The following is a 25,433-nucleotide window of genomic DNA, read 5'->3' as shown; positions in this document are numbered from 1 at the left end:
CTAATCTAAAGTAAGACCATAATTTTACAATTTAAGGATTATCTTAAAAACATTCATTTTCATTTCAATTTTAGTTTATATTTCCTGAGATATATTGTCTATTTAATATATACACCCATAAAAAAATGGGTTTATATATGGTAATACCATTGTATTGTATGGTAATACCATTAAAGCTGTTATTCTGATCACAAAACCTCAATGTCCCCATTCACAACTCATTTAAACTATTGGGGAAAATGAAACCCCTGATATTTCACTCATCACAATACAAGAGCAAAGGCCAAAATGTTTGTCAGAAGGTTTACACATCAATATTACTATACATCAGGGGTCGGTTGCACCAGCTGTGCGCAACTTACAATTTAGCGTTTTGATGTAAATGGGCACTAAGTTACAACTAAGTTAGCACTATCAAGTATTTTTGCGTTATACCATTAAACTTAGTTGAAGCATAACTCTACGTATAAACTAAATATTTACGGAATAAAATAGACAGACTGAACTGCATCAATAAGCTCTTGTTTTACTCGACAGACTTCAAGTCTTTAGACATATTGTGATAATGCTGACATCTGCACTCACTTGCATTTTAAAAGAGAGAACATTATGTGAAAAGATTACTTTGTTAGTGGCTCTTAAACACGTACCCTTCCTAAACATCGTGCCACTGTGTGCATCTGTCCCATCGCTCCATGTTGTGCATGTCAAATAAAATCAGTCATAATAAATAAATGTGATTTCTAATGGTTTTTGTATCAGTATTTATTTATTTAACTTATTTTACCGTTAGTAACGCGACATGCGACTACACATTACTTTACGGAGAGCTTACGACCAACTAGTTACGTTCTGCCTTAAGAACAAATGGTGCGACCGAATAAAGTAGAGTTTGTTACAAACTAGCTAGTAGTTACTAAGCCTCTAGAGTGGACTTAATGTTCCAATTTAAGAAAGAACTTACGAATGGCTGGTGCAACCAACCCTACCCTGGGGTTTGAGAACTAAATGTTGTCAAAATGTCACATAAAAGAGCACACGAAAAGTTAAACAGCTTGACATTTATTTATTGTCATACAGATGCATCAGTCACAGAGTCACATGTGTGTGTCTTAAAGCTCTAGTTCAATCTTCACGTCCATTTTACATTTGTATGGCTCTAGAACAGGCCTGACCTCCTCAGACAAAAATCTTGTAACCTGTGAAAGAGAGGGAGCGATTGGAAGGGTATTACAGCCTACCTCATGGTTAAAACATTATGTTAATCATGTGATAAATATTAATAGGACAGCAGTAGATGTACAGGTGTGTCTAGGCTGCACGCGTGTACCTGTTGTGGGGCTCGGCCGATGAAGGTTTTGGGATCCAGAACGCTGTCCAGCTGTCCGAGTATGGGGGTGAAATATGGATCAGCCTGAACCCGAGCCAGTAGGTCATTATCTCCCCCTTCCTGTTTGACCACGGCCGCAGCTTGCTGGGACAGAACACGGATCTTCTCATGGCAGTCCTGAGTGTGTTTTCAGTACAGACATGTTAGTCAATGCTAGGCACTGTAAACATCTGCTGTGCTCACAGAAACAATATTTACAGAAAGTAAATTATTCAAACATCTTGGGGTTGATTTGCCAAAGCAAATTTATGTACAAGGCAAGATTGTTCTTATTCATTAATCGATGATTATCCTGACCTGTCTGTTTCCTCCAGCCTTCACCATGGCCATGATGATGTTTTCAGTAGCCATGAAGGGCAGCTCATGGCGGATATGCCTCTCGATCACCTATAAAAGAGAAAGAGAGAGAATGATTAAAGGGGTCATGAACTGCATTGGTTTTTTTTTATGTATAATGTTCTCTGAGATCCCCTCATAATGTTATCAAGATTTTTAGATAAAAACATAATTTAGAAGTAATAGGCTATTTTCTTTCCTGTTTTTGACCCTCTCTTTGAAACAGGCTGCCGCATTCAGGACTTGGAAGTAAACGCCCACTTCTATTATTGGGTAACAGTTTTGCATATTAAAATATTTTTTCAATGTCCCCACCATTACACGTGTGCAACTGTTTTGAAAACCTCTAGATGTTGAAAAATGGCAACCAGTAAAATTCAGCCATACATGTTCGAGGCTTCGAGACATAGTCTACACCTCAAAGACAGCGTGCCAATTAATCACCATTATTTATGTTTATTCCTTATGTATTTGTGAGGTAGTGAGCAGCTTGGTTTCAATAAAATCTGTTTTTGGACTAACAAAGAGGCTTTGAATTCTGAAACTTACAGGATTTTTTTATAGTACAATGACATCTTATAAGTCAAAATATCAAGAACATTTTATTTCTCAATTCATGACCCCTTTAAACAGTACAGCTGTCAATTTTATGTGATAATTATCTATAATAAACTGTCTAATGTAAAGATTTTTAATTATCTTAATTTGGGGCTTTACTCATCAAATATTGTTATATGGTTTAAATATCATTAATAAATGCATTGATATAGAAAATGTTTCTTGAGCAGAAAACCTGCATACTAGAATGATTTCTGAAGGATCATGTGACTGAAGAAGACTGGAGTAATGATTCTAAAATACAGATTTGACATCACAGGAATAAATTACATTTTAAAATATTAATTTTTTTATTGTAATAATTGATCACAATGTTACTGTTTTTACTGTATTTTAGTGAACATAAAGGACTACTTTCAAAAACAAAACAAAAACAAAATCTTAAATCTTCTGAACAGTAGTGTATATGCAATTATTTGGACTAAGTAATCAGCGTCTCATTTAGTTAATCTGATAAAACCAGATACTGATAATTGATACTGAAACTTTTTAAAATGTGTGTTGAAAAGAGACTACCCAAAAGGCAAAACGCACTGAGAGTTGCGCACACACACACCTTAGGATACACCACCAGGCCTTCAGTGATGTTCTGCAGAGTGCTGAGGATGATGTCAGCTGTGAGGAAGGACTCAGGCAATGAGATCCTCCTAAATAAGCACAAAAAATATATATATATATATAATGAGACAGGATGTTGGTGAAAGAAAGAGCCTAATGTTTCATCTTCACAAAGCCAAAACGGTGCAATGCCACATCATATGGTCAGACAACAGATGTCATAACAGTGCCTGTTAGCGCTGTCGTCCAGGGTTCTTTCCAGCCACTGCACTGATGCGGTCTGCAGAGGGTCTGACACCAGCGCCATCAGGTGGCGAGCAAGACTACAGCAGCGCTCAGCACGCATGGGGTTTCTCTTGTACGGCATGGCACTGGAACCTACAAACAGAGGAAACCATGACAGATCAGAGGTTGATTTAAAATGCGATCAAAATCCCGCTCTCTCACATACAAACTCACCAATCTGCTCTTTCTCAAACGGCTCCTCGATCTCTTTCAGATTAGCCAACAGACGAATATCAGTGCAAATCTACAGCAAAAACAGGTTCTAATCAAACAAATATTGTCTGTTGCTTTTCTGTGACTATTGTGGATTGTTAAAGCAGCTAATTTATAAGTTCATAAAGCTGATCTGATATTCATGTCTGACCTTGTGTACCGAGGCTCCGAGGCTGGCCAGCACACAGAGCGAGTCGACATCCACCTTACGACTGTACGTCTGACCCGTCACCAAGTATGATCTAGACAAACAGAGAACTCAATAACCATGTGCAAACAAAAACATGCCCACTGTAAGTCTCCAGCCAACAACATTTAAGCGATTAGAAGCATTTATTAAACAACGAAAGCAGAAATTAAATAGCCTGAGCATACTTTTTAAATCCTGCCATCTCAGTGACCTTCATATCCAACTCCTCCACCTAAGAGAGAAAACAGTCAAAAGTCAGTTCAACCATAGAATATACTAGAGCTGGGACGATACACCTATCCGATTCGATAAGATCACAATTTTGGCCATTCATTTACACGACAATGGCGTTTTGGGGGACTGAAAGCGTAAACTTTTGAAAACAGGTTTCAAAGTGCAAGTTTTTGAAAACTATACTGTTATCATCTCCATATAAACATGTGAATTTGTGAAAACACTAACGTCATACGTATGTCATTACGTGTTCAGTCTTTGGGTGCATAGTGTTTCTTTATTGACTTCGCCAACTACTGGGCTGGCATGAATAATACAGCATTTTTAAGTGTGAACAGGGAGCATTTCGACAACGTTGTCGTCTGTACGCAAAAAGTGCAAAGAAAAACGTCTCTGTTTTTGGTACATCTTTGTCGTGTAAACGTACCCCTAAATGTATTAATTGCAACAAAGATTAAAAAAAAAAAAGCACAAAAATGTACGTTTTTTTTTTATATTTATGAAAGAAGTCTCTTACGCTCATCAAGGCTGCATGTTTTTGTTTTACAGTGAAAAAAAGTAATTATGAAATATTATTCTTAATATTATTCTTAATTACTATTATAGTAATATTATATTACTCTTTTCTATATTAATATATTATTTTGAAATGTAATTTATTTCTGTGATGTCAAAGCTGCATTTTCAGCATCATTCCTCCAGTCTTCAGTGTCACATGATCCTTCAGAAATTATTTTAATATGCTGATTTTCTGCTCAAGAAACATTTCTTATCATAATTATCTTATTATAATGTTGACAGCTTCCCTCTTAAATAGTGCTTAATATTTTTGTGAAAACCTCCCTACATTTTATTCATGAGTTAAAATAACATTTATTTCAAATCGGGTTTTTTTTTTTTTCTATAATAATGCTGAAGTCTTTACTGTCACTTTTACTTAATTTCATGCATCCTTGCCGAATAAAAGTATTGATTTATTTATAAAAAAAAAATTAAAAAAATGACCACAAACTTTTGAAAGGTAGTGTGTATAGTATGTATGCTGGAGACAAAGTGCACACTACTAGGTATAAAGTAAGCCAGTGTTAAGGTGTAAAAATCTGATTCAGCTGTTGATTTTCATGCAGCCGCATTCACCTTCTCATGATCCCCCTGGAAGAGCTGCAGGAAGCTGGCCTGAGTGCCTGTGGTTCCTTTGACACCCCGGAAGCGCAGGTCCTCTCTTGCACGCTGAAGATTACGCATGTCCATGACCAGATCCTGCAGCCACAGACACGCACGCTTCCCGACAGTAGTCAGCTGAGCTGGTCTGAGAAAAAGATGGGGACGAGGAGAGGGGAAATAAACCCAAAACCAGTCTAGTATTGTTATATTAAAGGAGTCATAACCTGCAATTTTCACTTTTCCACGAGAATCAATGTATGTTATGATCGACTAACGATTATACACTGGCCGGGAAGCCGATATTTAAAAGTGAAGCGTTTGTTTACCTCAGGGTAAATAAACCAGCGCGCGTGCACGCGCACTCAAATACGAGATTTTGATTTCAGCTCCCTCTTGACGTCATGAGGTAGTAGGATATACCATATATGGACACCGCAGCAGGAAGCCCCCCCTTCCCCTCTCCCCCTCATATTCAGTTCAGTCGAGAAAGATGGAGAAACCGAGTGCACACCGGACTTGCTCTGTGGTTGATTGCCATAAAAAACATGTAAATGTGTTTTATCTCCCAAAATCGGACGAAACTATCAGGGACCAGTGGATGAAATTCATTTTTAATGACGCTGTCCCAACAACCCTTTCAACTGGCGTATCGTTATGTGTGTGCGCTAAACATTTTACACCTGAATCATTTACAAAATTTGGGGCAATATCAGGCGAAGTTGGCCTCGAAGCTCCGTTTGGGAAAAGGTGCCATCATGATAGTAAACGTCTCATCTCAATAACCACTGTAAGCTGATAAAATAAGTAGACTACATCTCCGTTAATGTAATCGACATTAAATAAAAGGTAAACCTATGTGGGAGAAAATAGCAACAAACGTTTTAGCTCGTTACCGATGTTAATGTATGTCTCAGTCAAAATGATTGTCTTTACCATTCAAAGACATCTTGATGTAGACGTCCATCCAACAACTCTACATCTTCCCTTTCCAGCTCTGGTTCAGAGTCCGGCTCAAACATGTAGGGTTGAATCCCGTAGGTCGCTGCCGAGTCGGGTTCATTCACCACTTGCGCCATGATGTCAGTTTGTAATGATGCTGAAGTTACCTGCGTGTCAACCCCCCTCCTTCCTTCAACCAATCAACGCGCCACTCATTTGCATTATTAAAATGAGCGTCCACGACAGCCAAAACATCGCATTGATCTCGCGAGACAATAATGCCTTCAGAAATAAGGTTAAAAGTAGGTCTGTGTTTTTTTTTTTTTTCACTTTTCTTTTTTAGAAGGGCCTGAAAGACTATAATACAGCAGTAGGTATCCAATGTAATACTAGGTTATGACTCCTTTAAATGAAGAAAAGATGAAAGGAAGGAATATGAAAAATAAGAGATTTGAAGAAAATGAATAATGCTGTATGGGTTAAAAAAATGAGTGAATGCTGATAAGATGTGTCAAAGATTAGATGGACAGATCATAAATGAATAGACGATGGGGAGGAAGAAAGGAAACCGGTAGAAACAATTCATTTTACATGCACTTTAAACATGCTCTAATATCTAAATACTTATTTGAGAGGTTTAGTACATTCACTGAACCCTGAATTTACTCACTGATAGTGGGTGAAGCCTAAAGTCGGCTGGTCAGCATATTTCTCCGCAAAGTTAGCCAGCCTGTCTATGACACGAGCCAACTATAGAAGAGAGAATGTTTGAAAACAATAAACACTTTACTGCAGTGGATGGAAATTATGGCCAAATTTGTGGTCAAAGTTTGCATGATTAAGGTATTTTATTACTGCATTTAATTAACATTTTAAGCATTAAGTAAATAAACTATGTTTTAAACATACATTTATTTGCCAATTTGCCAAGTGATTTATTATTTAATGTTACATTTAACTACATTTCTTAAATTAATTAGACCATTTTACACTATTTATTTGTCAAAATAATTGAATACAGTACATTGATAATTGATTTCTTAATTTTATATTTAAATGGAACTAAGAACCTTAATAAGCATCAGTTATCATAAGCTGGAAAATATCAGAAAGTCAAACCTTGGGTAGCAGAATATCAAATCCATCACGCAGCATTATCAGATCCTACAGATAAAGCATACACACATTTCAATAAGACCATTTAAAAAGAATATACTGACTTTAGAACAACATGCTTTTCCTTAGAAGGATTTTGCATGGTTTGCATGGATTTTGCATTCAGCAGCACTTCCAATTAATAGGAACAGATAGTGGTGTGATAATATTTTTGCCTCACCGTGTTGTCTCCCACATAACAGGAAGTGGCGCCCAAGTGGATGATGGGAGCAGCAGTGGGACAGCAATGAGCGAACGTGTGCACATGAGCCATGACATCATGCCTCAACTTCCTCTCTTCCTCTGCAGCCATGACGAAATCAATGTCGTCCGCGTGAGACTCCATCTCACTCACCTGGGCATCGGTTATGGGGAGACCCAACGCCTGCAGACAGAATATTAGAGCGATAAAGAAATGTATTAAAAATAGATTGCATTTTCACGCATTTAACATTCCCATTGTAATTCAAGCACCCAGTTGCAATATGTAGAAGCTTGTTAGTAGCTTATGTGTTTTCACATTTGAGGTATGACTGTATGTACTTTAATGTTGTAGATAGAACAAGTATCATGAAAGTCACAAAACCCATTAGAACTTTTACAGGGCTTGAAAATTATTTTTTTATTTTATTCTGTGTTGCAGGACTACAATCTGAACAGCTCCATTCACAATAAAGAAGCACAATATACCAAATATCATATTGGTTATCAGCCAATTTCAGAGATTTTGTTAAATTATATTATAATTTTTTTTATATTAATTAATATTAATTGTTCATGCATTCCCATTTCTATTATATTTATCATTTACCATATTTATCATATTCTCTTGGTCATTTTTAGCAAATCTTACAATGAATATCCATCTTTCATATGGCTTATTTTAAATGTTGTCATATCTAACTTCACTTGTAGCATTTTAAACGTTTATTCTATTTATTTAATGCTTTAGTTAATTTATTATAAAATTATCATAAATATACATTTCAAAGTAATTATTTGCTAATTACATCCAGTGGTGGACTGTAACAAAGTACATTTACTTGAGTACTGTACTTAAGTACACTTTTTGAGTATCTGTACTTTACTTGAGTATTATTTTTTTGTCTGGAAACTTTTTACTTTAACTTCACTACATTTAAAAGACAAACATCGTACTTTTTACTCTACTACAATTCTGTCAGGTCCTTGAGTAGAAAGTAGTAATGTCAGTCAGGGCATGATTTTGATTGCAGGGGTTTCTGACGTCAACCCGAGTTTCGTTTTCAACCACAGTACAACGGCTGTCCAACGTTGGAGATTAATGTCAATCCGGCGTTGGATTCTGACATCAACCTGATTTTCATTTTCAACGTTGGGTTTGGTCTTCTAAATGCAAATTCTGTCATTGTTTTGGAGCAAACTAGCTTATAGATAACAGTAAGGTTAACATATTCATACTAAAAAAAACTTATAAAAAATAGGGCACTATTGAGTGCACTTATTCAATCTCACATTCAATCCCACTACTGGAACTGTGTTCTAGAAATAAATGTGATATTGATATGAGGGTAGGCAGGCATAGATAGATTCACAGGCATAAGGTACTGTAAGTATTACACGCAATAATAAAACAATGCATTGACATTTACTTTTGATACTTAAGTACTTTTAAAAACAAGTACTTCTGTGCTTTTACTTAAGTAAAAATCGGTCTTTACAACTTTTACTTGTAGCGGAGTAATATTTGACCAGTAGTATCTGTACTTTCACTCAAGTAAGGAAGTTGTGTACTTTGTCCATCTCTGGTTTTCAGCGTCTCACAAACAATACGAGGACATCAATACATGGACATTTCCAGAGCTGCTCTGAGAGAACGCCTAATGAGCATTTTATCATTTTATTTGAGAAAAAACATTGTCAAATAAATACACTGTGGAACAGGTCTTCACTACAACCCGTCAAAATAAAAGTTCGGTTTAAATAGGAGAAATTATGAAAGAAATATTTTATTGTAGACCTACAATAGAATAACAACAACAACAACAATAATAATAAGACAATTTATTTAAATATTATTCAAGGAATATTTTTTGTCCGTAATTTAATTTAGTAAATCGGTTTTGCAGCACTTACCACAAAAAATAAAAGGATAAAAGTTTACATTTTCATTTGATTACCACCGTTTTTGATAATATATTTGTACTTTGTAAAAAATAGTTTTCTGAATAAAATACATTTCATAGGACTCTTTTATTCTTAAACATTTTAATAAATGATTAATGGTAAAAATAAGTTGTTGATCTTATTCATTAGCAATTATTGAATTTAGTTGATTAGACAAGTTTTATAGAAATTTTAATAAACAAACCAAACGGTTTTCGAATTTGTTATAATAAAAGCATTTGTTCAACCAAAAAAACCTGTTTTCGTTCATTTAACCGTCATTTTATCTGATAAGAATAATAATAATAATAATAACAACCATAATTTAATAATACCGTTTATTTATTTATTAATTTAATAATTGATTAACACTGTAAACCGTGATCATTTCTAAGATGGTTATCATACTGTGAAAATCTACAACCTGGGAGAGTCCCCCAGGACTGAAACTGAAATTTGTGTAGGCTACCCTGCTATAAGGCATTTTCAAGAGTATTATCACTGTACATGAACGGAACAAAAATTGTACCTTGGAACTTCTTGTAAGTGGTGGTTATAGCATGGTTGGCGATTTTATTAATACCATGGTAGTTTGACATTTACCATGATAACATTGTAACAAAAGCAAAACATTACTATGTGTCTAAAACCATTGTAGTGCCATGTAATTTGATGTAGTAGTGTGTTTTTGTATGCAGTATATAAAACTTATACCTCTGTTTTAACTGTCATGTCTAGCTCAGTATATGTCAGGTTAAAGGTCACTGAATCTCTCAAAACATAAGCTCACAGTAACTCAGCAGTTTAGATGATAGTGTAGGAACCAGTATTAGAAGAGAATTCTCAAATTCAGATAACAGATATTCAGTTTACTGAGATTAACAATAGTTGTATTGATAAGAAATCAAATTATTGACTGTTGACTGGTGGACTTTGCTGGTTTAGCTGACATGGGAAGGCTTGCATATTGGTTGTTTCTTTGAAGTGTGTATAGAAATCAATAACTAAGATTTTGTGATCGCCCACCCAGTCACCCATAAATCTCCAAGTAAATGCTGCCGCAGTCTGTTCAATTAGCACTGGGCAATGTTAACTGAACACAGTCATGTGGTCACATGGTGGTCATTCTCTGACCCGATGATGAGACAGAAAGGTTTCTGTTTGCTGCTCTGGAAGTAAAGTCACGCTGCAGAACTTTAATAATCCAGTCCTTGGGACGCACAGTTCTAGACGAAGCCCTGGGAAAGATTGTACAAGTGTGTGTTTCCAAAATAACTAATGTAAATGTCAGGGTAACAGGAGAGTGAGTGACATATGTGGGTTGACCTTTACCCTCTCTCTGTGTATTGCGAATGATGAAACAAATATGCTGATAAAATGTGTTACAGCAAAATTATGTGAGGATGCAACAATATTGCAATTCTGGCCGATGTAATCAGAGATGGACAAAGTACACAACTTCCTTACTTGAGTGAAAGTACAGATACTACTGGTCAAATATTACTCCTTTACAAGTAAAAGTTGTAAAGACCGATTTTTACTTAAGTAAAAGCACAGAAGTACTTGTTTTTAAAAGTAGGCTACTTAAGTATCAAAAGTAAATGTCAATGCATTGTTTTATTATTGCATGTAATACTTACAGTACCTTATGCCTCTGAATCTATCTATGCCTGCCCTCATATCAATATCACATTTATTTCTAGAACACAGTTCCAGTAGTGGGATTGAATGTGAGATTGAATAAGTGCACTCTAACGTCCACAATGGTTTCGGACACCCAAATGGCTGTTCCCTCAAATAGTGCCCTATTTTTTATAATAAGTTTTTTGGCTTTCAGTATGAATATGTTTACCATACGGTTATCTATATGCTAGTTTGCTCCAAAACAATGACAAAATTTGCATTTAGAAGACCAAACCCAACGTTGAAAATGAAAATCAGGTTGATGTCAGAATCCAACGCCGGATTGACATTAATCTCCAACGTTGGACAGCCGTTATATTGTGGTTGGAAACGAAAATCGGGTTGACGTCAGAAACCAACATCAGTCGGGTTCTGACGTCAATCCGACTTTCATTTCCAACCAAAATGCAACCCCTGCAATCAAAATCATCCCCTGACTGACGTTACTACTTTCTACTCAAGGACCTGACAGAATTGTAGTAGAGTAAAAAGTACGATATTTGTCTTTCAAATGTAGTGAAGTTAAAGTAAAAAGTTTCCAGACAAAAAATAATACTCAAGTAAAGTAGCCTACAGATACTCAAAAAGTGTAGGCTACTTACGTACAGTACTCAAGTAAATGTACTTTGTTACAGTCCACCACCTTGAGCTTGAGTAGGCTATAGCCTACACGAAGCGGCGCAGCTCATTCCCACAGAGACACACAGATCAAGCGAGTATAACAGTCTTTTTGTGCTTTAATATTCACATAAAGTTACCATCTCGCGATTTGATTTAGTGCACAGCTCTACTTTCGACTTATTTATCCATCCATCAGTTTGCGTCTATTTGCGTTAAGGTCCTTGCACACTGAGAACGAAATTTTCGCATGTTAAAAAATAAATACGACCTCACGTCTTGATTTTCTGCGTTTTTCGTATTCGTAGCAAGCATTTTCAATGGTGTTTTGACAATTCATAGCCACCGAATGACGAATACGACAAAAAGCATATGAAAATTTTGGACTCAGTGTGCAAGCACCCAATTTGCATAACTGGATTCTGGTGTTCTATGTGTTTCCTCCTTTTTCAGCCACTTTGCATCCACATTTTTTGCAAATTGTATATCTATCCTCGAGGACAACCACGCGCAGTCGTCTAGGGGAGCGCGGGGCACAAAGTAGCCTAACGCTTTTTGACTTTCTCAGTTTGTGTAAATCTACTTATGGTTCAGAGTATTTTTTTTTCCCTCACATTAATTTCCCACATGTCTAGTACAATTATGTGTTTTTGTTTTATTGATACAGTATATACTTTTTTTCTTGATATACCCCGAAAGAATGGAAGTGAAATGTGACAACATGCTCCATAGGTGGGGTACATTGTAACATGTGTGGGGCACATTGTAACATAACATATGACAGCTTAAAATGTTATCTGATCTAATAAAAAAAATATACAAAACAAACTAAAATATTTTCTAAATAAAATACAATTAAAAAACTTTTTCATATAAAATAATGGCAATTTTTAATAATTAAATATAAACTAATTTTTGAGTTTTGACTACGAACGCATGAAAACACAGCTATACAACATAGTTCAAAACAAATAAATAATTAGTAATTTCTGAACATTGACTCTCAGTCTTTATTCACCCTTTTCTCACGTTTTCTCAAAAAAAAAAAAAGTATAGAATATAATGGCATATTTCTAATAGGGGCACATTGTAACGCAGTGTTACGCCATGCCCCGCCTGCACAACTGGGATTCAAACCCTGCTAGTGTCTTCTGCTAGTTAGTGAAGCATTAAATAACTATCTCAACTGTTAAATAACATCTTGGAGATTAAAATAATATCATTTTTGTCTTATTTTAAATAAACACAAAAAATAGAGATGAAAAATTAACTTAAGTAAGAAATTTACTTTTGCTATGGTTTAATAAATGTCTATGGATATCTTCAAAAAAAATAATTTGTGGCGGAATTTTTTTTTCTATATAGTGTTGATATGGCAACTAGTATACACAAAGTTTCGTCATCCTAGCATGTGCGGAAGTATTTAAAACAAGCGTGTTACAACTAGCCCCGTGTTACGTTGTGCCCCGCGCTCCCCTACTGCACTGCACATCCAAATATTGCCCATACTGACAATGGTTCGCTTTCGACGGTGTTGCATGCATCATTTTTTTTCTTTTGCATCACTTTTTTTCTTTTGCACATTTGCTCTCCCGCCCTTGCAGTAGTTTCCGGAGCGCAATTTTAAAAACTGCTTAAAAAAGTAGAAGTACACAAAAAAGCTAAATTACAACGTAAATGTAAATGTAATTCTTTACTTTATGCCTCTGGCTACCACCACTGTACTTCTTTGTATAGGCAAGTTTGTCAGCCTGGTCCATTTTTAAACCATTAAATATTACAGCACAGCTCATGTCCAAACTTTCAAACTATTTTTAGACTAAGAAAGTTGGCAACTTGAGATCTCCACTCACTCACTCACTCAAGGTCAAAAACTCAAGACAGTATCACACACACTTGGCATTCAGAGGATCACAATAACAACAAAATTATCAGTAGACAGTCTGTAGAAATACGTAAGTTAAGAGAAATATCCAGACCTTCTCGGCCTTAGCGAGATAAATCCACAGTTTTCTCCATGTGGTGAATTTTTTCCTGTCGCTGAAGTTATATGCCATCTCTTTGCTGGCGTACCGCGACACCAGCGGTGAGCGGTATTTCATGAACTCGTCCCCGGATCCATCCATGCCAGTAGCGGATCAGTGAAGCGCCCAGTGCCGCGAACGCAAGACTGTGTGAAGATGAACTCCTGTTGCAACTTGTGTCCAAGAGGAGACTTGCAGGGTTTACGACAGTACTAATAGATCGACGGCACAGTGGACTTCTTCTTCTTTCAGTTTAATGGCGGATCGCAAACCAGCATTTATAGGTTCATACCGCCACCCCACTGTACAGGAGTGTGTTATATCAGGGTTTTGCATTCTTCTTTTTTTATTTGTATTAATAATAATAAGAATTGTTATACATATATATGTATATATACACACATATATATATATATATACACATACACACACTCACTCAATATACATATATACACACACATACATATACACACACATATACACATACATGCAGATATACATACTCATATATGCAAAAGAAACTAACTCAAAATAACCATACCTAACCTATATAATGTGATCTAATCCTGAATCTCTTAAAAAGAGAAAGAGAGCCTCCCAACAATCCCTCATTTTCTCATTCCTTCCTAAAATCCCTTCCAAATTCCATCCACATTCTAATCCGTACATCTTGTCACGTAAAAATGATCCTCTCAGAACTATATTTATTACACCACAAAATAACATGCTCAACATTTTCTGGTACATTACAACTGTCACATTTCTCAGAAACGCATTTTGTCATTAAATACAAAGTTGACTTTAATCCAGCGCGTCCAAGTCTTAGCCTTGCAAGAGCCACTTCCTCTTTTCTACACCTCCCTTTATATGTTTTCACCGTGATTGATTTTTGTATGTTATAAAAGTGTCTTCCTTTGTTATCTGAGTCCCGCTTCTTCTGACACAAATCCCTCACTACCTTTTGGATTAATGATTTGGCCTCACCTTTTCCAAATGGAACTTTAATTTTCAACGCTCTCTTTGCAATCTCATCTGCCTTCTCATTTCCCTCTACACCAGCATGAGCAGGAACCCAACAAAACTGTACATCAGTTCCAACTCTTTGTACTGTTAACACAGTGTTGTAAATATTTCCAACAATAAATCAGGTTTCTTTTGAGTTTAAGCTACTAAGAGCTGCAGCAGAGTCTGAAAAAATTACAACTCTCTCCAGCCTCACCTCTTCTATCCATTGTAATCCTAGTATTATGGCAGTAATTTCAGCAGTAAAGTATAGATACTCCATCATGAATTATTTTGCATATTACAACATTAAATTCCGGTATACTCCTGCTCCTACATGCTCACTCCTTGGGTCTTTAAATCCATCAGTAAATATTGTCATGTAATTATAATAATTCACCTCCACATAATTATGAACCAAACATCCAATATTATCCACATTCCTTTCAGACCATGCTCTCTTCTGTTCTATAAGATGAAAGTCCATCTTGGGCACTGGGAATATCCATGGAGAAACATTACCCCATACAGTGTTTGGTCCATTCCTCAGCTATACTGTATAAATATTCCAACCAAATCCTTTACATGTTCTTTGTTGTGCATATTCACAACGATCACTTAGCACCTTTATAACAGGCTGTTCCTCTCCAGATCCTTTTAGCTTTACCCAATATGCCCATGATAACTTTGAACGTCTTAAACATAGCCGTCTTAAATATTGATTCCTAAGGCTCTGAACTGAATTTTATCAAGTTTTTCCAAAATACTTTTAGCTGCTGCTCCATATACCATACACCCATAATCAAGAAACGACCGTATTAAAGCCCTATAAAGATCCATAAGTGATCATTTGACTGCTCCCCATTCATACCCAGTAATTGATCTCATTAGGTTTATTACCTTTTTACATTTAGTGTCAATCTGATTAATATGATTCCTCCATATACATTTCTCATCAAACCATAGCCCTAAGAATTTGAACTTTGTTACCCTTTCCATGCTTTGACCATATAATTTAAGCTGTACTCTATCTGTTCTTTTCTTTCTAGTAAAAAGCATGAAGCATAACTTTTCAATTGACATTTGAAATCCCCATTCATACGACCATCTTTCAATATTCAATATAGCATTCTGTATACTATTAGTCACGTGTTTAATATTTTTCCCCCTTTTTCATATAGCCGCATCATCTGCATAAAGTGATGATCCAATGTCTTTACCAACATTCATAAAAATATAATTTATCATAATATTAAACAGGATCCGGCTAATAACACAGTGGACTTTTGACATCATCTAGCGTCTAGTATTTGTTGTAAATAAACATCTCAGGATGTTATGGGTTTATGGGGTTTCAAATCAGAACATGACCTTTTGTGCATCGATTTCATATCAGCATGTTGGGGAGACACAAGTACATAGGGAAAGAAATTACATCAATATTCCTATGAACTGTTTTTATGAAAATGTTGCCAAGTTATTACTCTCCTTGTTACACACACACACACATATATATATTTATCACATTATGCCCCAAGAACACATTAATATGTAAATAAGATTCATTGTTTTGAATAGGACTACCTTTTATAGGGCATTTTACACACATATTGTATAAAGCAAAATAGTATATAAAATTATTCTGTTCCATCTTTTATATATAGTTGAGAATCATCCTTAAAGGAACACTCCACCATTTTTTGAAATAGGGCTTATTCACCTTCTTTCCTACATTTAGGTGGGCAAATGCATTTTTGTCTCAGTGCATGCATTGTTTTAGTTTGACAGGGTCGGCGCTAGCTTAGCTTAGCATAATGAATGGAATCCTTTGTTGCCAGCTAGCATGTCCTGAGTAAAAGTGATATAAAAAATAAAAATAAACCACCTAATTACTTCTTGTGGCCTGCGTATTCACAACAAGTACAAATAGTGATGCAGATTAACACTAGGCGATTTCCTAGGCAGATATTGACTTGGGACTATATTAGGGGGAAGCACAGGCGAAGCACTGCTACTTGGGCGCAGAGATATCACGCCCAAGTAGCAGTGCTTCGCCTGTCCTTCCCCCTAATATAGTCCTTAATATATAAGTCAATATCTGCCTAGGAAATCGCCTAGTGTTAATCTGCATCACTATTTGTACTTGTTGTGAATACGCAGGCCACAAGAAGTAATTAGGTGGGTTTTTTTTTTTTTATGAACAATGCATGCACTGGGACAAAAATGCATTTGCCCACCTATCTAGATGTAGGAAAGAAAGTGAATAAGCCCTATTTCAAAAAACGGTGGAGTGTTCCTTTAAACAAAGTTTAATAAAAAAATAAAAATAAAAAAAAAGCCTAAAACCTAAAAATTGATTGGTGAATGAACAAAAAATGACATTCTTTTTTTCTTTACATTTATTTTATTTTCATTTCTTTCTTTCTTCTTATTCTTTTTTTTTTTTTTATAACTAAGTCCTGGTGTCCCCCCATTTGTTTCTTATACTCCAAACAATGCAGACATTAAATTTTTTTCCTGGTTCACAGGAGGACATTCATGAAGCAAGAGTTGCATTTACTATTTTTTAAAACAGATTTTAAGATGAGTACTGAAACTTTGTCGAATATGAAACACCGAACCCTAGACTTTGGAATTTGTAAAGCTTTTCAAATTAATGTAATTTCCCTTAATTAATTAGTTTGTTTATTTATTTGTTCTGATTTGTACAATTATTTTATCATATAAATATTACTTTTCATACTCACTAGACTGCTTTATAATACACTATAGTGTTTGACGTATGACATTATTTATTAGGAACAAAAAGTGTCCAGTGTTTGCTTTACTTGCTCTAGTATTTCAGTGCTGCTGGGTTTAGGTCATATACTGCAGAATCAGGTGGGCGGTGCTAAACTGGATACTTCCATCTTTTCATTGGTCTAATGACAGCCTGTGCTCCACCCCCAAACTCAACACTACACAATGAAAGAACAGCAAACCACCCCACACTTATTATTCATTACTACCTAAGAATTTTAGGAGGTTACTTACCGTAAAATACTAACCCACTAACTCTCTACTAAAATGAATCACAAGCCACATATTTTTCTTACTCCCTCCTTGCATCGCTCTGCTCTCTATTAGCCTCTTTCTTCCAGCTCCTCCTGCTTGTATCATTTCATGAGGGAAAGAAAGTGAAAAAGAAGCAGAGAGAAAGGTTGTGAGGGTGTGATATAATCAGAAAATCTCTGGGAGAGCGGGCAAAATAGAGTAGGAGGGAGATAAGAGGGGAGAAAGCAATGTTTTGAGCACAGGCAACTGAGACAAAACAGCGAGAGAGAGAGAGAGAGAGAGAGAGAGAGAGAGAGAGAGAGAGAGAGAGAGAGAGAGAGAACAGGAGACAACGGACCAGCTAGACACAAGATGGCTACAGTCTCTTCTGATTTAAATGCTGGTAAGTGACATTAAAATTTAACTTTATTCGTATGTCAGACAATTTTCCACTTTCAAATCCCACCTACACAGGCAGCTGATTCACTTCCCCTCTGCATTGCATGCGCTTCCTGTGTCTCTGGGGATTTCTAACGCAGACAGGAGAGTCTTAGCTGTTTCTAGATCAGTTTGCCATCATACAAAAGCAGATGCCCACACAAATGTCATTCAAACTGATCTTGGTTCAGCATTAGAATGAGATCATAAGGCTAACGGTTTGGGTTAGAGGGATGGAGGTGAGCTGTTGAAACTGATGCAGCATTGCTGGAACAGTTATCATGTGCTGGACTGTACCAAAACAGGACACATGTGACTGAACTCTTGCAGAAAATAAAGGATGTGGTAGCATTGACAGAAACCTTTCTTATCTGTCAAATGTAAGTGTTTTAGGTTATTATTTTAAAATCACAAGACTTCAGGTTATTTAGTGCAGGACTACATGCACCAGTTTTCAATTTACAGTATATACTATGGCGGTCATCAGCAGGTTACAAGGATATAGTTGTAATGCTCTGGGGTTGCTCAGAATGTCAGAGTGAACAAATAGGAGTTGTGGATGTAGTCTGCATAGACTGATCTGCCTGTTTGTTTGATCACTTGCAATATAATTTTCGCTTTCATCTCTGTCTCTCAAAAGCAGAGGGATCCTCTCCACCCATGAGGCGCCTTCTGTTGCTGGGGTTCCAGGGCTCTGGTAAGAGCTCAACACTGAATACCATCTTGAGCCAGGAGAAAAACCCATCTGACAATTCCGAAACAGACCAAAAACATTGGGTAGACATACTCACCTGGCGACTGTTGATCATTGACACCCCAGGATGGAATCTGGAAACCGAAGATACAACTGATGAGACGAACTCAGAGAACCAGCAGTCCTTCATTGATCAATGTTCTCCTGGTCCCCATGCCCTGCTGCTGGTAGTTCCCATCGGAGTTCCATTCACCGAAAACCACTGGCAAGGTCTTTGGGCCCGAGTTAGAGAACTGGGAGCAGGAATATGGAGGCACACCATGGTTTTGTTCACCTGTGCGGACCAGTTGCAGGATAAGGGTGTTGAGGAATTTATTGTGGATGGCGGGGCAGCGCTGCAGAGGTTGGTGGAGAGGTGTGGCTGCAGGTATCATGCCTTGGATAACACCTGCTCGGACAAAAGTGCTCAAGTTGCAGAGCTTTTACAAAAAGTCGAGGAAATGGTTCGGGAGAATCAAGGCTGGTTCTTTGAAATGGTGAGGCCAAGCCTTGGATACGATGATGAAGAAAACGAAAGAGAAGAGGATGAATTCCCAGACGTGGAGAGGACAGCAGCGATGTTTAGATCTCCACCAAGAGGTGAGTTTCACATCTGATTAATTCTCTTGTACCATTGTTTTGCTGGTACCTTTGCAGAATGTCACCTTAGAACATGCAAAGTGCATGTGAATTTCCTTTTGTTGCAATATCCCACTTTCTTTTTAACAGAGTTACGGGTTCTGCTAGTAGGCTGGCGTGGAGCAGGTAAGAGCTCTGCAGGTAATCTTCTACTGGGCTGTCGTGTGTTTGAATCAGGACGCCCCACTGAGGTGTCTGTCCGTCATCAAGCATTGGTTGCTGGTCGGCGCCTCACAATTGTTGACACACCAGGTTGGGATTGGTTCTCCACCCACCGTACACCAAGGAACATTCGAAAAGAAATTAAACAAGGGGCAGGGCTTCTCCATCCTGGCCCACATGCACTATTACTGGTAATCCCTGTAGTCTCAACCCTCACTCCCAAAAAGAGGCAGGCCCTCAAGAGCCATTTGGAAATGTTTGGCGAGGAGGCGTGTCTTCACACACTGGTGCTGTTTTCATGTGGCGACTGGCTGTATGGCTCATCCATCGAGGATCACATCCAGCGGGATGGAGGAGAGCTGCTGAAACTGATGCAGCATTGCTGGAACTGTTATCATGTGCTGGACTGTACCAAAGCCAACAACGACAAGACACAGGTGACTGAACTCTTGCAGAAAATAGAGGAAATGGTAGCAGAGAATGGACAGAAACCTTTCTTACCTGTCAAATGTAAGTAGTTTGCATCTTATATTATTATTATTGTTGGTTTTCACATCAGGTTACATTATAATTTGTTCATATGAATATTTCTCATATATATGTAAAACCTGGTCATTGCATCCTTGTTCTATAGTAAATCAAGAACTGGAAGAGGAGGAAACGAGTGGAAGATGCATTCTACAGTGAAATACAAGTCAACATAAAGTGCAACTCTGGTAAATCTAAGAGGAATGTAGAAGTTATTGAACTTTTTGATCCCAAAACAAGCGGTATTTATGCAACTGTTTATTACCCATAAGGCCATTCACACTGTTTGTATGTCATCTTGATATAATTAGACTTACAACCTACATTTCTGGCTCCTTGAGCAATGTTAAGATTCAGTCACATTTTCATAAAGTTTTAAATTAAGAACATGCACTTTTGCTAGAAGCACGTAGCACTTTCTGGTGAAAAAAATCTTTACATAAACTTCTAATCCTGTGAGCTAGAGACCACAAATAACGGTACTCAAATACTGATACTATCGCTAAAAGCATGCAATAGTTTCAGAGCTGATTATTTTCAAGTGATATGTAAAACGCATGGTGGAAACAGACAAACCAAATAACTATTCATTTCCACAGTGTAAAGCAGGACTCATACCCAGTATTGTACAGTATTTACACAACCTCGTCGTTTTTCATGCACATTCAAACAGTGTCAGATATTTAGTAAAACTGCATTTCACAAAGTTGGAATATTGCTTACATTTATTTTGAATGCACTCACTATATTATCATAAAGTGTAAGTATTCTTGAATATACAATTGTTCTACAGACTGTTCCATTGAGAACCTTGTGTTTTTTATTTATGAATTTGATATGCTTAGCAACTACTTAAGACTTTGATGGCAGCATTACATTCTACCTAAACACATTTACCAATATGTTTTGAGCATTCAGGGAATGGCTGTTACTATTGCATAGTAATATTTATCTTGTCCGCAAATATGAGAATATACTACGAAATCCCAACTGCATTATATCAGCCACAAATATGACTTTCAACTGGTTTGACTGAATACACTGAGATGACTAAAGAGTTTAGCTTTTGTATGCTTTTCACTTCATATTTTCATATTAATAAAGAATCATTTTGCATATCATGGGGTGTTTTTTGTCAAATTCAGCTTCCAGGTTGAATTTCCTTAATCTCGGTTTGTCAAAGCCTAGAAAACAAAAAGAACCAAACTTTATTTTTCTGCCAGCCATACACCAGTTTTCCTTGGTCATAAACAGTGGGGTTATGCTGTTTGTGGAAATTGTTTTTGACAAAATAGTCTAATAGAACTATTTTTAAGTTGTATACTATATGTCCCTTAAAGTATTCCATCTCTATCATGTGTACCTACTACTGAGGTAGTGAATTTGTCAAAAACAATTTTATAAAATACTAACTCATTTCTGCCTCCATTTTATAATAGAAAGATTAAAATGCACTTTTTTAAAAAAATGTTTATTACATAAATACCATTCAAGCTAACTGATATGCAGTGAAAGGCCCATACAACTACAAAATATTGAGTTCTACACAATTTAATAAATGCACACATACCATCTCTATGAATAAAGTTAGTTGAAATATTAAGCATTTGTACAGCATAATTTCAATTGGGAAAATTCAAAACAAAGATAATCAACAGACAATGCACATTATATATAATGCTGTGTATACAACAGATATACAAGACAAAAAATGCACTGGTACAAGAATATCAGGCTTTGCTGACATGCTTACAGGAAGCGTTTCTACTCAAGACAATGGTAAAGAATAGAAGAAAAAAGGAATTTATTCAACCCTTCATAAAATACTTTCTTTTAGGACCAACATCCCTAGTATTCTGCACTTCAGGCTATGCTGAAACCGTCCCATTTCTATCAGCTTCAAGCCTCTGTGTCCATTTCTTTCTACGACCTCACACTCCTGCTCTCTCTTGCCCTCTTGACTTCTTCCATTAGCTCTTTCAAATACTGGATCTCTTTAGCAATGGACTCTGCCTTTTCTGTCAGCTCTTGATTCCTCTCCTCCAGGACTGCACACTCTGACTGGAGAGAATCTTGCTCTGCACGCTTTTTCTGTCGGTAGCGGGTTGCCGCAGTCTTGTTCTGCTCCATTTTCTTCAGCTTTTTCTTTTCAACCACAACCTTTGAGCCACTGGCTGACTTCACTCTTCCTGAGAGGGTAGGCAGCTCTGACTGCTGATTTTGGGTGGGCTTAGAATCGGGTGTGGAGTAGGGCTTCACCCTAGGAGACTGGGGAGACGTTGGGGTTTGTGGGTCGGGGGAAGTTGAACTCTGGGAATTTTCCACAACCATCTCACCTGGAAGGGTAATCATCGCATTAACCTCCTCTTTGGGAGAAAGTACAAGAACAATGCGGGTTGGGGTGAGTGACAGGACTATTTTGGGCACCTGCATCTCGACGGGGGGTGGACTCTGAACTTCAGCTATGTCTACCTCGCAACCAAGCTCAAGAGTATCAGTAGGGGACTCTGGTGGAAGGATGGAAGGTGATGGGACCGGGGAGGCCGGTTCAGACTTGATCTCAAACTCAGCCTGGGGCTCAGGGACCACAGAGGAGGAATCTGAAATTTCACAGGGTGACGATGGAATGAAAGGAGTAGCAACTGGAGTATTCAAAGTGAAAGAAAAGTTAGAAAGTTGATCGATTTCAGGGACAGACGCTGCTGGAGAGGGTGAAGGCGTATTGTCAGAAGCTACAGGCAGGGACTCCAGGTCTATCTGTGACTCTAGAGAAGTGATGAGCTCCTCAGGAGAACTGGGTGGATCCTCAGAATCATAGGAGCCTATCAAAGACTCCAGATCAAACTCACTCAAATCAATTCGCTCTGTCATCCAATCCATTTCACTGAATGAATGATCTGAAACGGGAAAAAAAAAAATCTTAAATATTATGATTGCATGTTTAAAATATTAGTATGCTGAAACTAGGGCACTTGTAGGTATAGGCCTATTTGAAATAAATTGCTACACCTCACCATTGCCATGATTATCTAGGCACAGCTCATCTGAGGGTAACCAGGCCAGAGACAGCTGATTGAGCCCAGCCTTCTCCCCCCTCTGAATGGAGGGAGGAGTGCAGGGTGGGGAGAGAGAGGGAAGTGGAGAGGAAGAGAAAGATGAGAGGGGCGATTCAGCGCCTCCGAGAGGAAGAACCTCCTCATCTTTATCTAGGAAAGACCCCAGAGGGTCAGCCATCGGTGATGATGGGTCCCAAAGAAGGACCTCCATATCGTCCTGGCCAAACCGTGAGCTCATCAAAGACATGGCTATCTATTTCAAGTTGAATCAACGAGTCTTCTACTGAGAATTCGAATAATCTCGTGCTGTCAGGTGCAGCAGAAGTCAGAGTTGCCACGAAGGACCTGCAAACATATTAAAAGTAGTTAATCACTTGTATAACAATTTTATAAATGTAAACAAATACAAAAGCTATAAAAAAAGAAATGCCTTTTAAAGAAAAAGCCTCATTAGTTATTCCTGACTAACAATGACATCATCTGCCCACAACCTACCCATATATGGACATTACCACGTGACGTTCTTTATCTCTTACTGTCAGCAGACTGGGTTCCATTTTTAAAATCTCAATACCAATTTTACAGAGGCCAAATCTCATGGCTTTTTATAAGATCTTAAAATTAGCTGAAACTGTTTGAGATAAAAGATACGCCGAAGTTGTTTTATCAAGGTGGATAAAGACTCCGCCATTTCACGGACTTGCCGCTCCCTTTTCAGGAACGTACGCCATTTTATAAAGAGCACGAGGTGACAAAGAAACGTCAATTAAATTATCTCGCTCATGTTTATTTTGAATTAAACACATTCAGGCGTGTTGAAGATCAATTCACTACACAAAATAAAAACATTATGGTACATTTTAAAACAGGAATGACTACGAATTCATCGACTGACGTTGCCACTGTCGACTAGACATATGGTGCTTTAAGGGCGAGACGCTGGTCATGACAATATTCGCAAACAATTTCCATAATCTATTAAAATCAATACATCCACAATAAATATTTAAGTCGAATACGAAATAACCTGAAAACATGAATGGCCATAAGGCTAAGCTATTTAATGTTACACACCCGCCCAAGCGGTTGGGTGAGACGATCGTGACGTTTTAAGGCAAAAACAATTAAAAGTATACTTACGCCATTTTTATATAAATGTATGGAGCCAGTGCACAATGTTGATGCACTGAGGAGTTTGAGCGCTGTCTACAGGCAGCAGGTCACACGGCCATTTCGGCGGAGAGCAGAATCGCTCAGGTATCAACAATAATCAGCTGTGAGAAGAACGGAACTGCAGGTGATGACGTCGAGTCGATGTTTATATAGAGCCGCAGTGCCGCTCAAACATATCCTTCCGCCAGAGACTTTATTTTTGTGTTACTGGGCGCAGACAACATATAGATCTATCACTTTTAGTCCATTTGTATCATTATACGTAGGAAAAATAATTCATTCAAAAAAAAATTGAGATCACCTAGTCTTTTTGTTAATGTCAAATTAGGGAAACGTATGGTATTGGGCTAAAACACATCATTGTAAAGAATAATCAGAGTCCGACTGGTGATATCAACATTATATTTGTCTGTCTGCCGATAGATTGACAAACAAATGTGTCATGGGCACAAAGTCAATCAAAACAAAATTTCAGGGAAGGTTACATTCTCCTCATGTAGTGTTGGATCTGTCGCCCTCTGCTGGACGAAAACTAAACAACTGGGCGAGTCTTGCCTCGGTTGTTTTTTATGGCATTTATTGTTATGGAAAAAAAAAGACAACGGAAAGAAAAGGCCGTTGCTCTTGCTGATGGCAAAACTAAATAAAGAGACGAAATAGGTTGTAGTAAACAGGCAGGACAAGTTGTAATTTGTTTAGTGGTTCTATTTCAAACACATTTTTTTAGAGAAATTAAACAGAAATGTACACAATAAAATACTCACATCTAGAATGCATTCTTTTATTATCTACAGAGGTATATTAAACAACACTTTTTTTTTTTTTTTTACAAAATCCCAGCTAAGCAAACTAGACATTGTGCAAATATATGACAATTTCTTTTAACATAAAAACACAGTATTTAGGCTAAAATTGAAAACCCCAACCTTGTTCAAATTGAATTCAGTAAACTCTCTGTACAATAAATATCAACCAAGATCAAACATCATAATTAAACCTGAAACATCAACACAGACATAAAATAGTGTATTATTGCAACAGGCACATGTATTCAAAAAATATATTTTGGTCTAATTGGTGGTTCAGAGGCCATAAAACAGAGGCTGTTTGAAATTGA

At 37.1% G+C, this 25,433-nt stretch overlaps 3 protein-coding genes across 4 annotated transcripts; 1 reads left to right on the top strand and 2 right to left on the bottom strand.

The window, feature by feature from the left end:
* Window positions 1-1,046: 1,046 nt before the first annotated feature.
* Window positions 1,047-13,807, bottom strand: adsl (adenylosuccinate lyase). Its single transcript, XM_084412648.1, has 13 exons — window positions 13,508-13,807; window positions 7,264-7,467; window positions 7,047-7,091; window positions 6,598-6,677; window positions 4,962-5,133; window positions 3,776-3,822; window positions 3,552-3,642; window positions 3,362-3,431; window positions 3,133-3,280; window positions 2,901-2,991; window positions 1,688-1,777; window positions 1,331-1,507; window positions 1,047-1,199 (listed from the first exon to the last, which is right to left on the bottom strand). The coding sequence occupies exons 1-13, from the start codon at window positions 13,652-13,654 to the stop codon at window positions 1,113-1,115; spliced, it is 1,449 nt and encodes a 482-aa protein (XP_084268774.1). The 5' UTR covers window positions 13,655-13,807; the 3' UTR covers window positions 1,047-1,112.
* A 4,014-nt stretch (window positions 13,808-17,821) lies between these two features.
* LOC311300736 (GTPase IMAP family member 8) lies at window positions 17,822-21,207 on the top strand. Of its 2 annotated transcripts, XM_084425235.1 has the most exons (5): window positions 17,822-17,897; window positions 17,930-17,990; window positions 18,666-19,358; window positions 19,488-20,069; window positions 20,194-21,207. In XM_084425235.1, the coding sequence occupies exons 2-5, from the start codon at window positions 17,960-17,962 to the stop codon at window positions 20,244-20,246; spliced, it is 1,359 nt and encodes a 452-aa protein (XP_084281361.1). In that variant the 5' UTR covers window positions 17,822-17,897; window positions 17,930-17,959; the 3' UTR covers window positions 20,247-21,207. The 2 variants fall into 2 exon arrangements, with proteins under 2 accessions (XP_084281361.1, XP_084281362.1); XM_084425236.1 differs by lacking the exons at window positions 17,822-17,897; window positions 17,930-17,990 and adding an exon at window positions 18,267-18,405.
* Window positions 21,208-21,497: 290 nt separating this feature from the next.
* On the bottom strand, window positions 21,498-24,438 carry atf4b (activating transcription factor 4b). The gene is made up of 3 exons (XM_084402217.1): window positions 24,284-24,438; window positions 23,102-23,488; window positions 21,498-22,984 (listed from the first exon to the last, which is right to left on the bottom strand). Exons 2-3 carry the CDS (start codon window positions 23,388-23,390, stop codon window positions 22,011-22,013), a joined length of 1,263 nt encoding a protein of 420 aa, XP_084258343.1. The 5' UTR covers window positions 23,391-23,488; window positions 24,284-24,438; the 3' UTR covers window positions 21,498-22,010.
* Between the last annotated feature and the right edge of the window lie 995 nt (window positions 24,439-25,433).

Source organism: Rutilus rutilus (assembly GCF_951802725.1).
Source record: "Rutilus rutilus genome assembly, chromosome: 1".
NCBI classification, from domain to species: Eukaryota; Metazoa; Chordata; class Actinopteri; order Cypriniformes; family Leuciscidae; genus Rutilus; species Rutilus rutilus.
This window is presented reverse-complemented; position numbering and strand designations above follow the sequence as displayed.

Coding starts and splice junctions, on each gene's coding strand:
- adsl (XM_084412648.1), bottom strand. CDS start 13,654: ATGGATGGATCCGGGGACGAGTTCATGAAATACCGCTCACCGCTGGTG. Junction 7,092..7,263: donor GTTATGTGGGAGACAACACG/GTGAGGCAAAAA, acceptor CTTTATCTGTAG/GATCTGATAATGCTGCGTGA. Junction 3,643..3,775: donor GAGATGGCAGGATTTAAAAA/GTATGCTCAGGC, acceptor CTGTTTGTCTAG/ATCATACTTGGTGACGGGTC.
- LOC311300736 (XM_084425235.1), top strand. CDS start 17,960: ATGGCTACAGTCTCTTCTGATTTAAATGCTG. Junction 17,991..18,665: donor CTCTTCTGATTTAAATGCTG/GTAAGTGACATT, acceptor GTCTCTCAAAAG/CAGAGGGATCCTCTCCACCC. Junction 19,359..19,487: donor GTTTAGATCTCCACCAAGAG/GTGAGTTTCACA, acceptor TCTTTTTAACAG/AGTTACGGGTTCTGCTAGTA.
- atf4b (XM_084402217.1), bottom strand. CDS start 23,390: ATGTCTTTGATGAGCTCACGGTTTGGCCAGGACGATATGGAGGTCCTT. Junction 22,985..23,101: donor CCTAGATAATCATGGCAATG/GTGAGGTGTAGC, acceptor TTCCCGTTTCAG/ATCATTCATTCAGTGAAATG.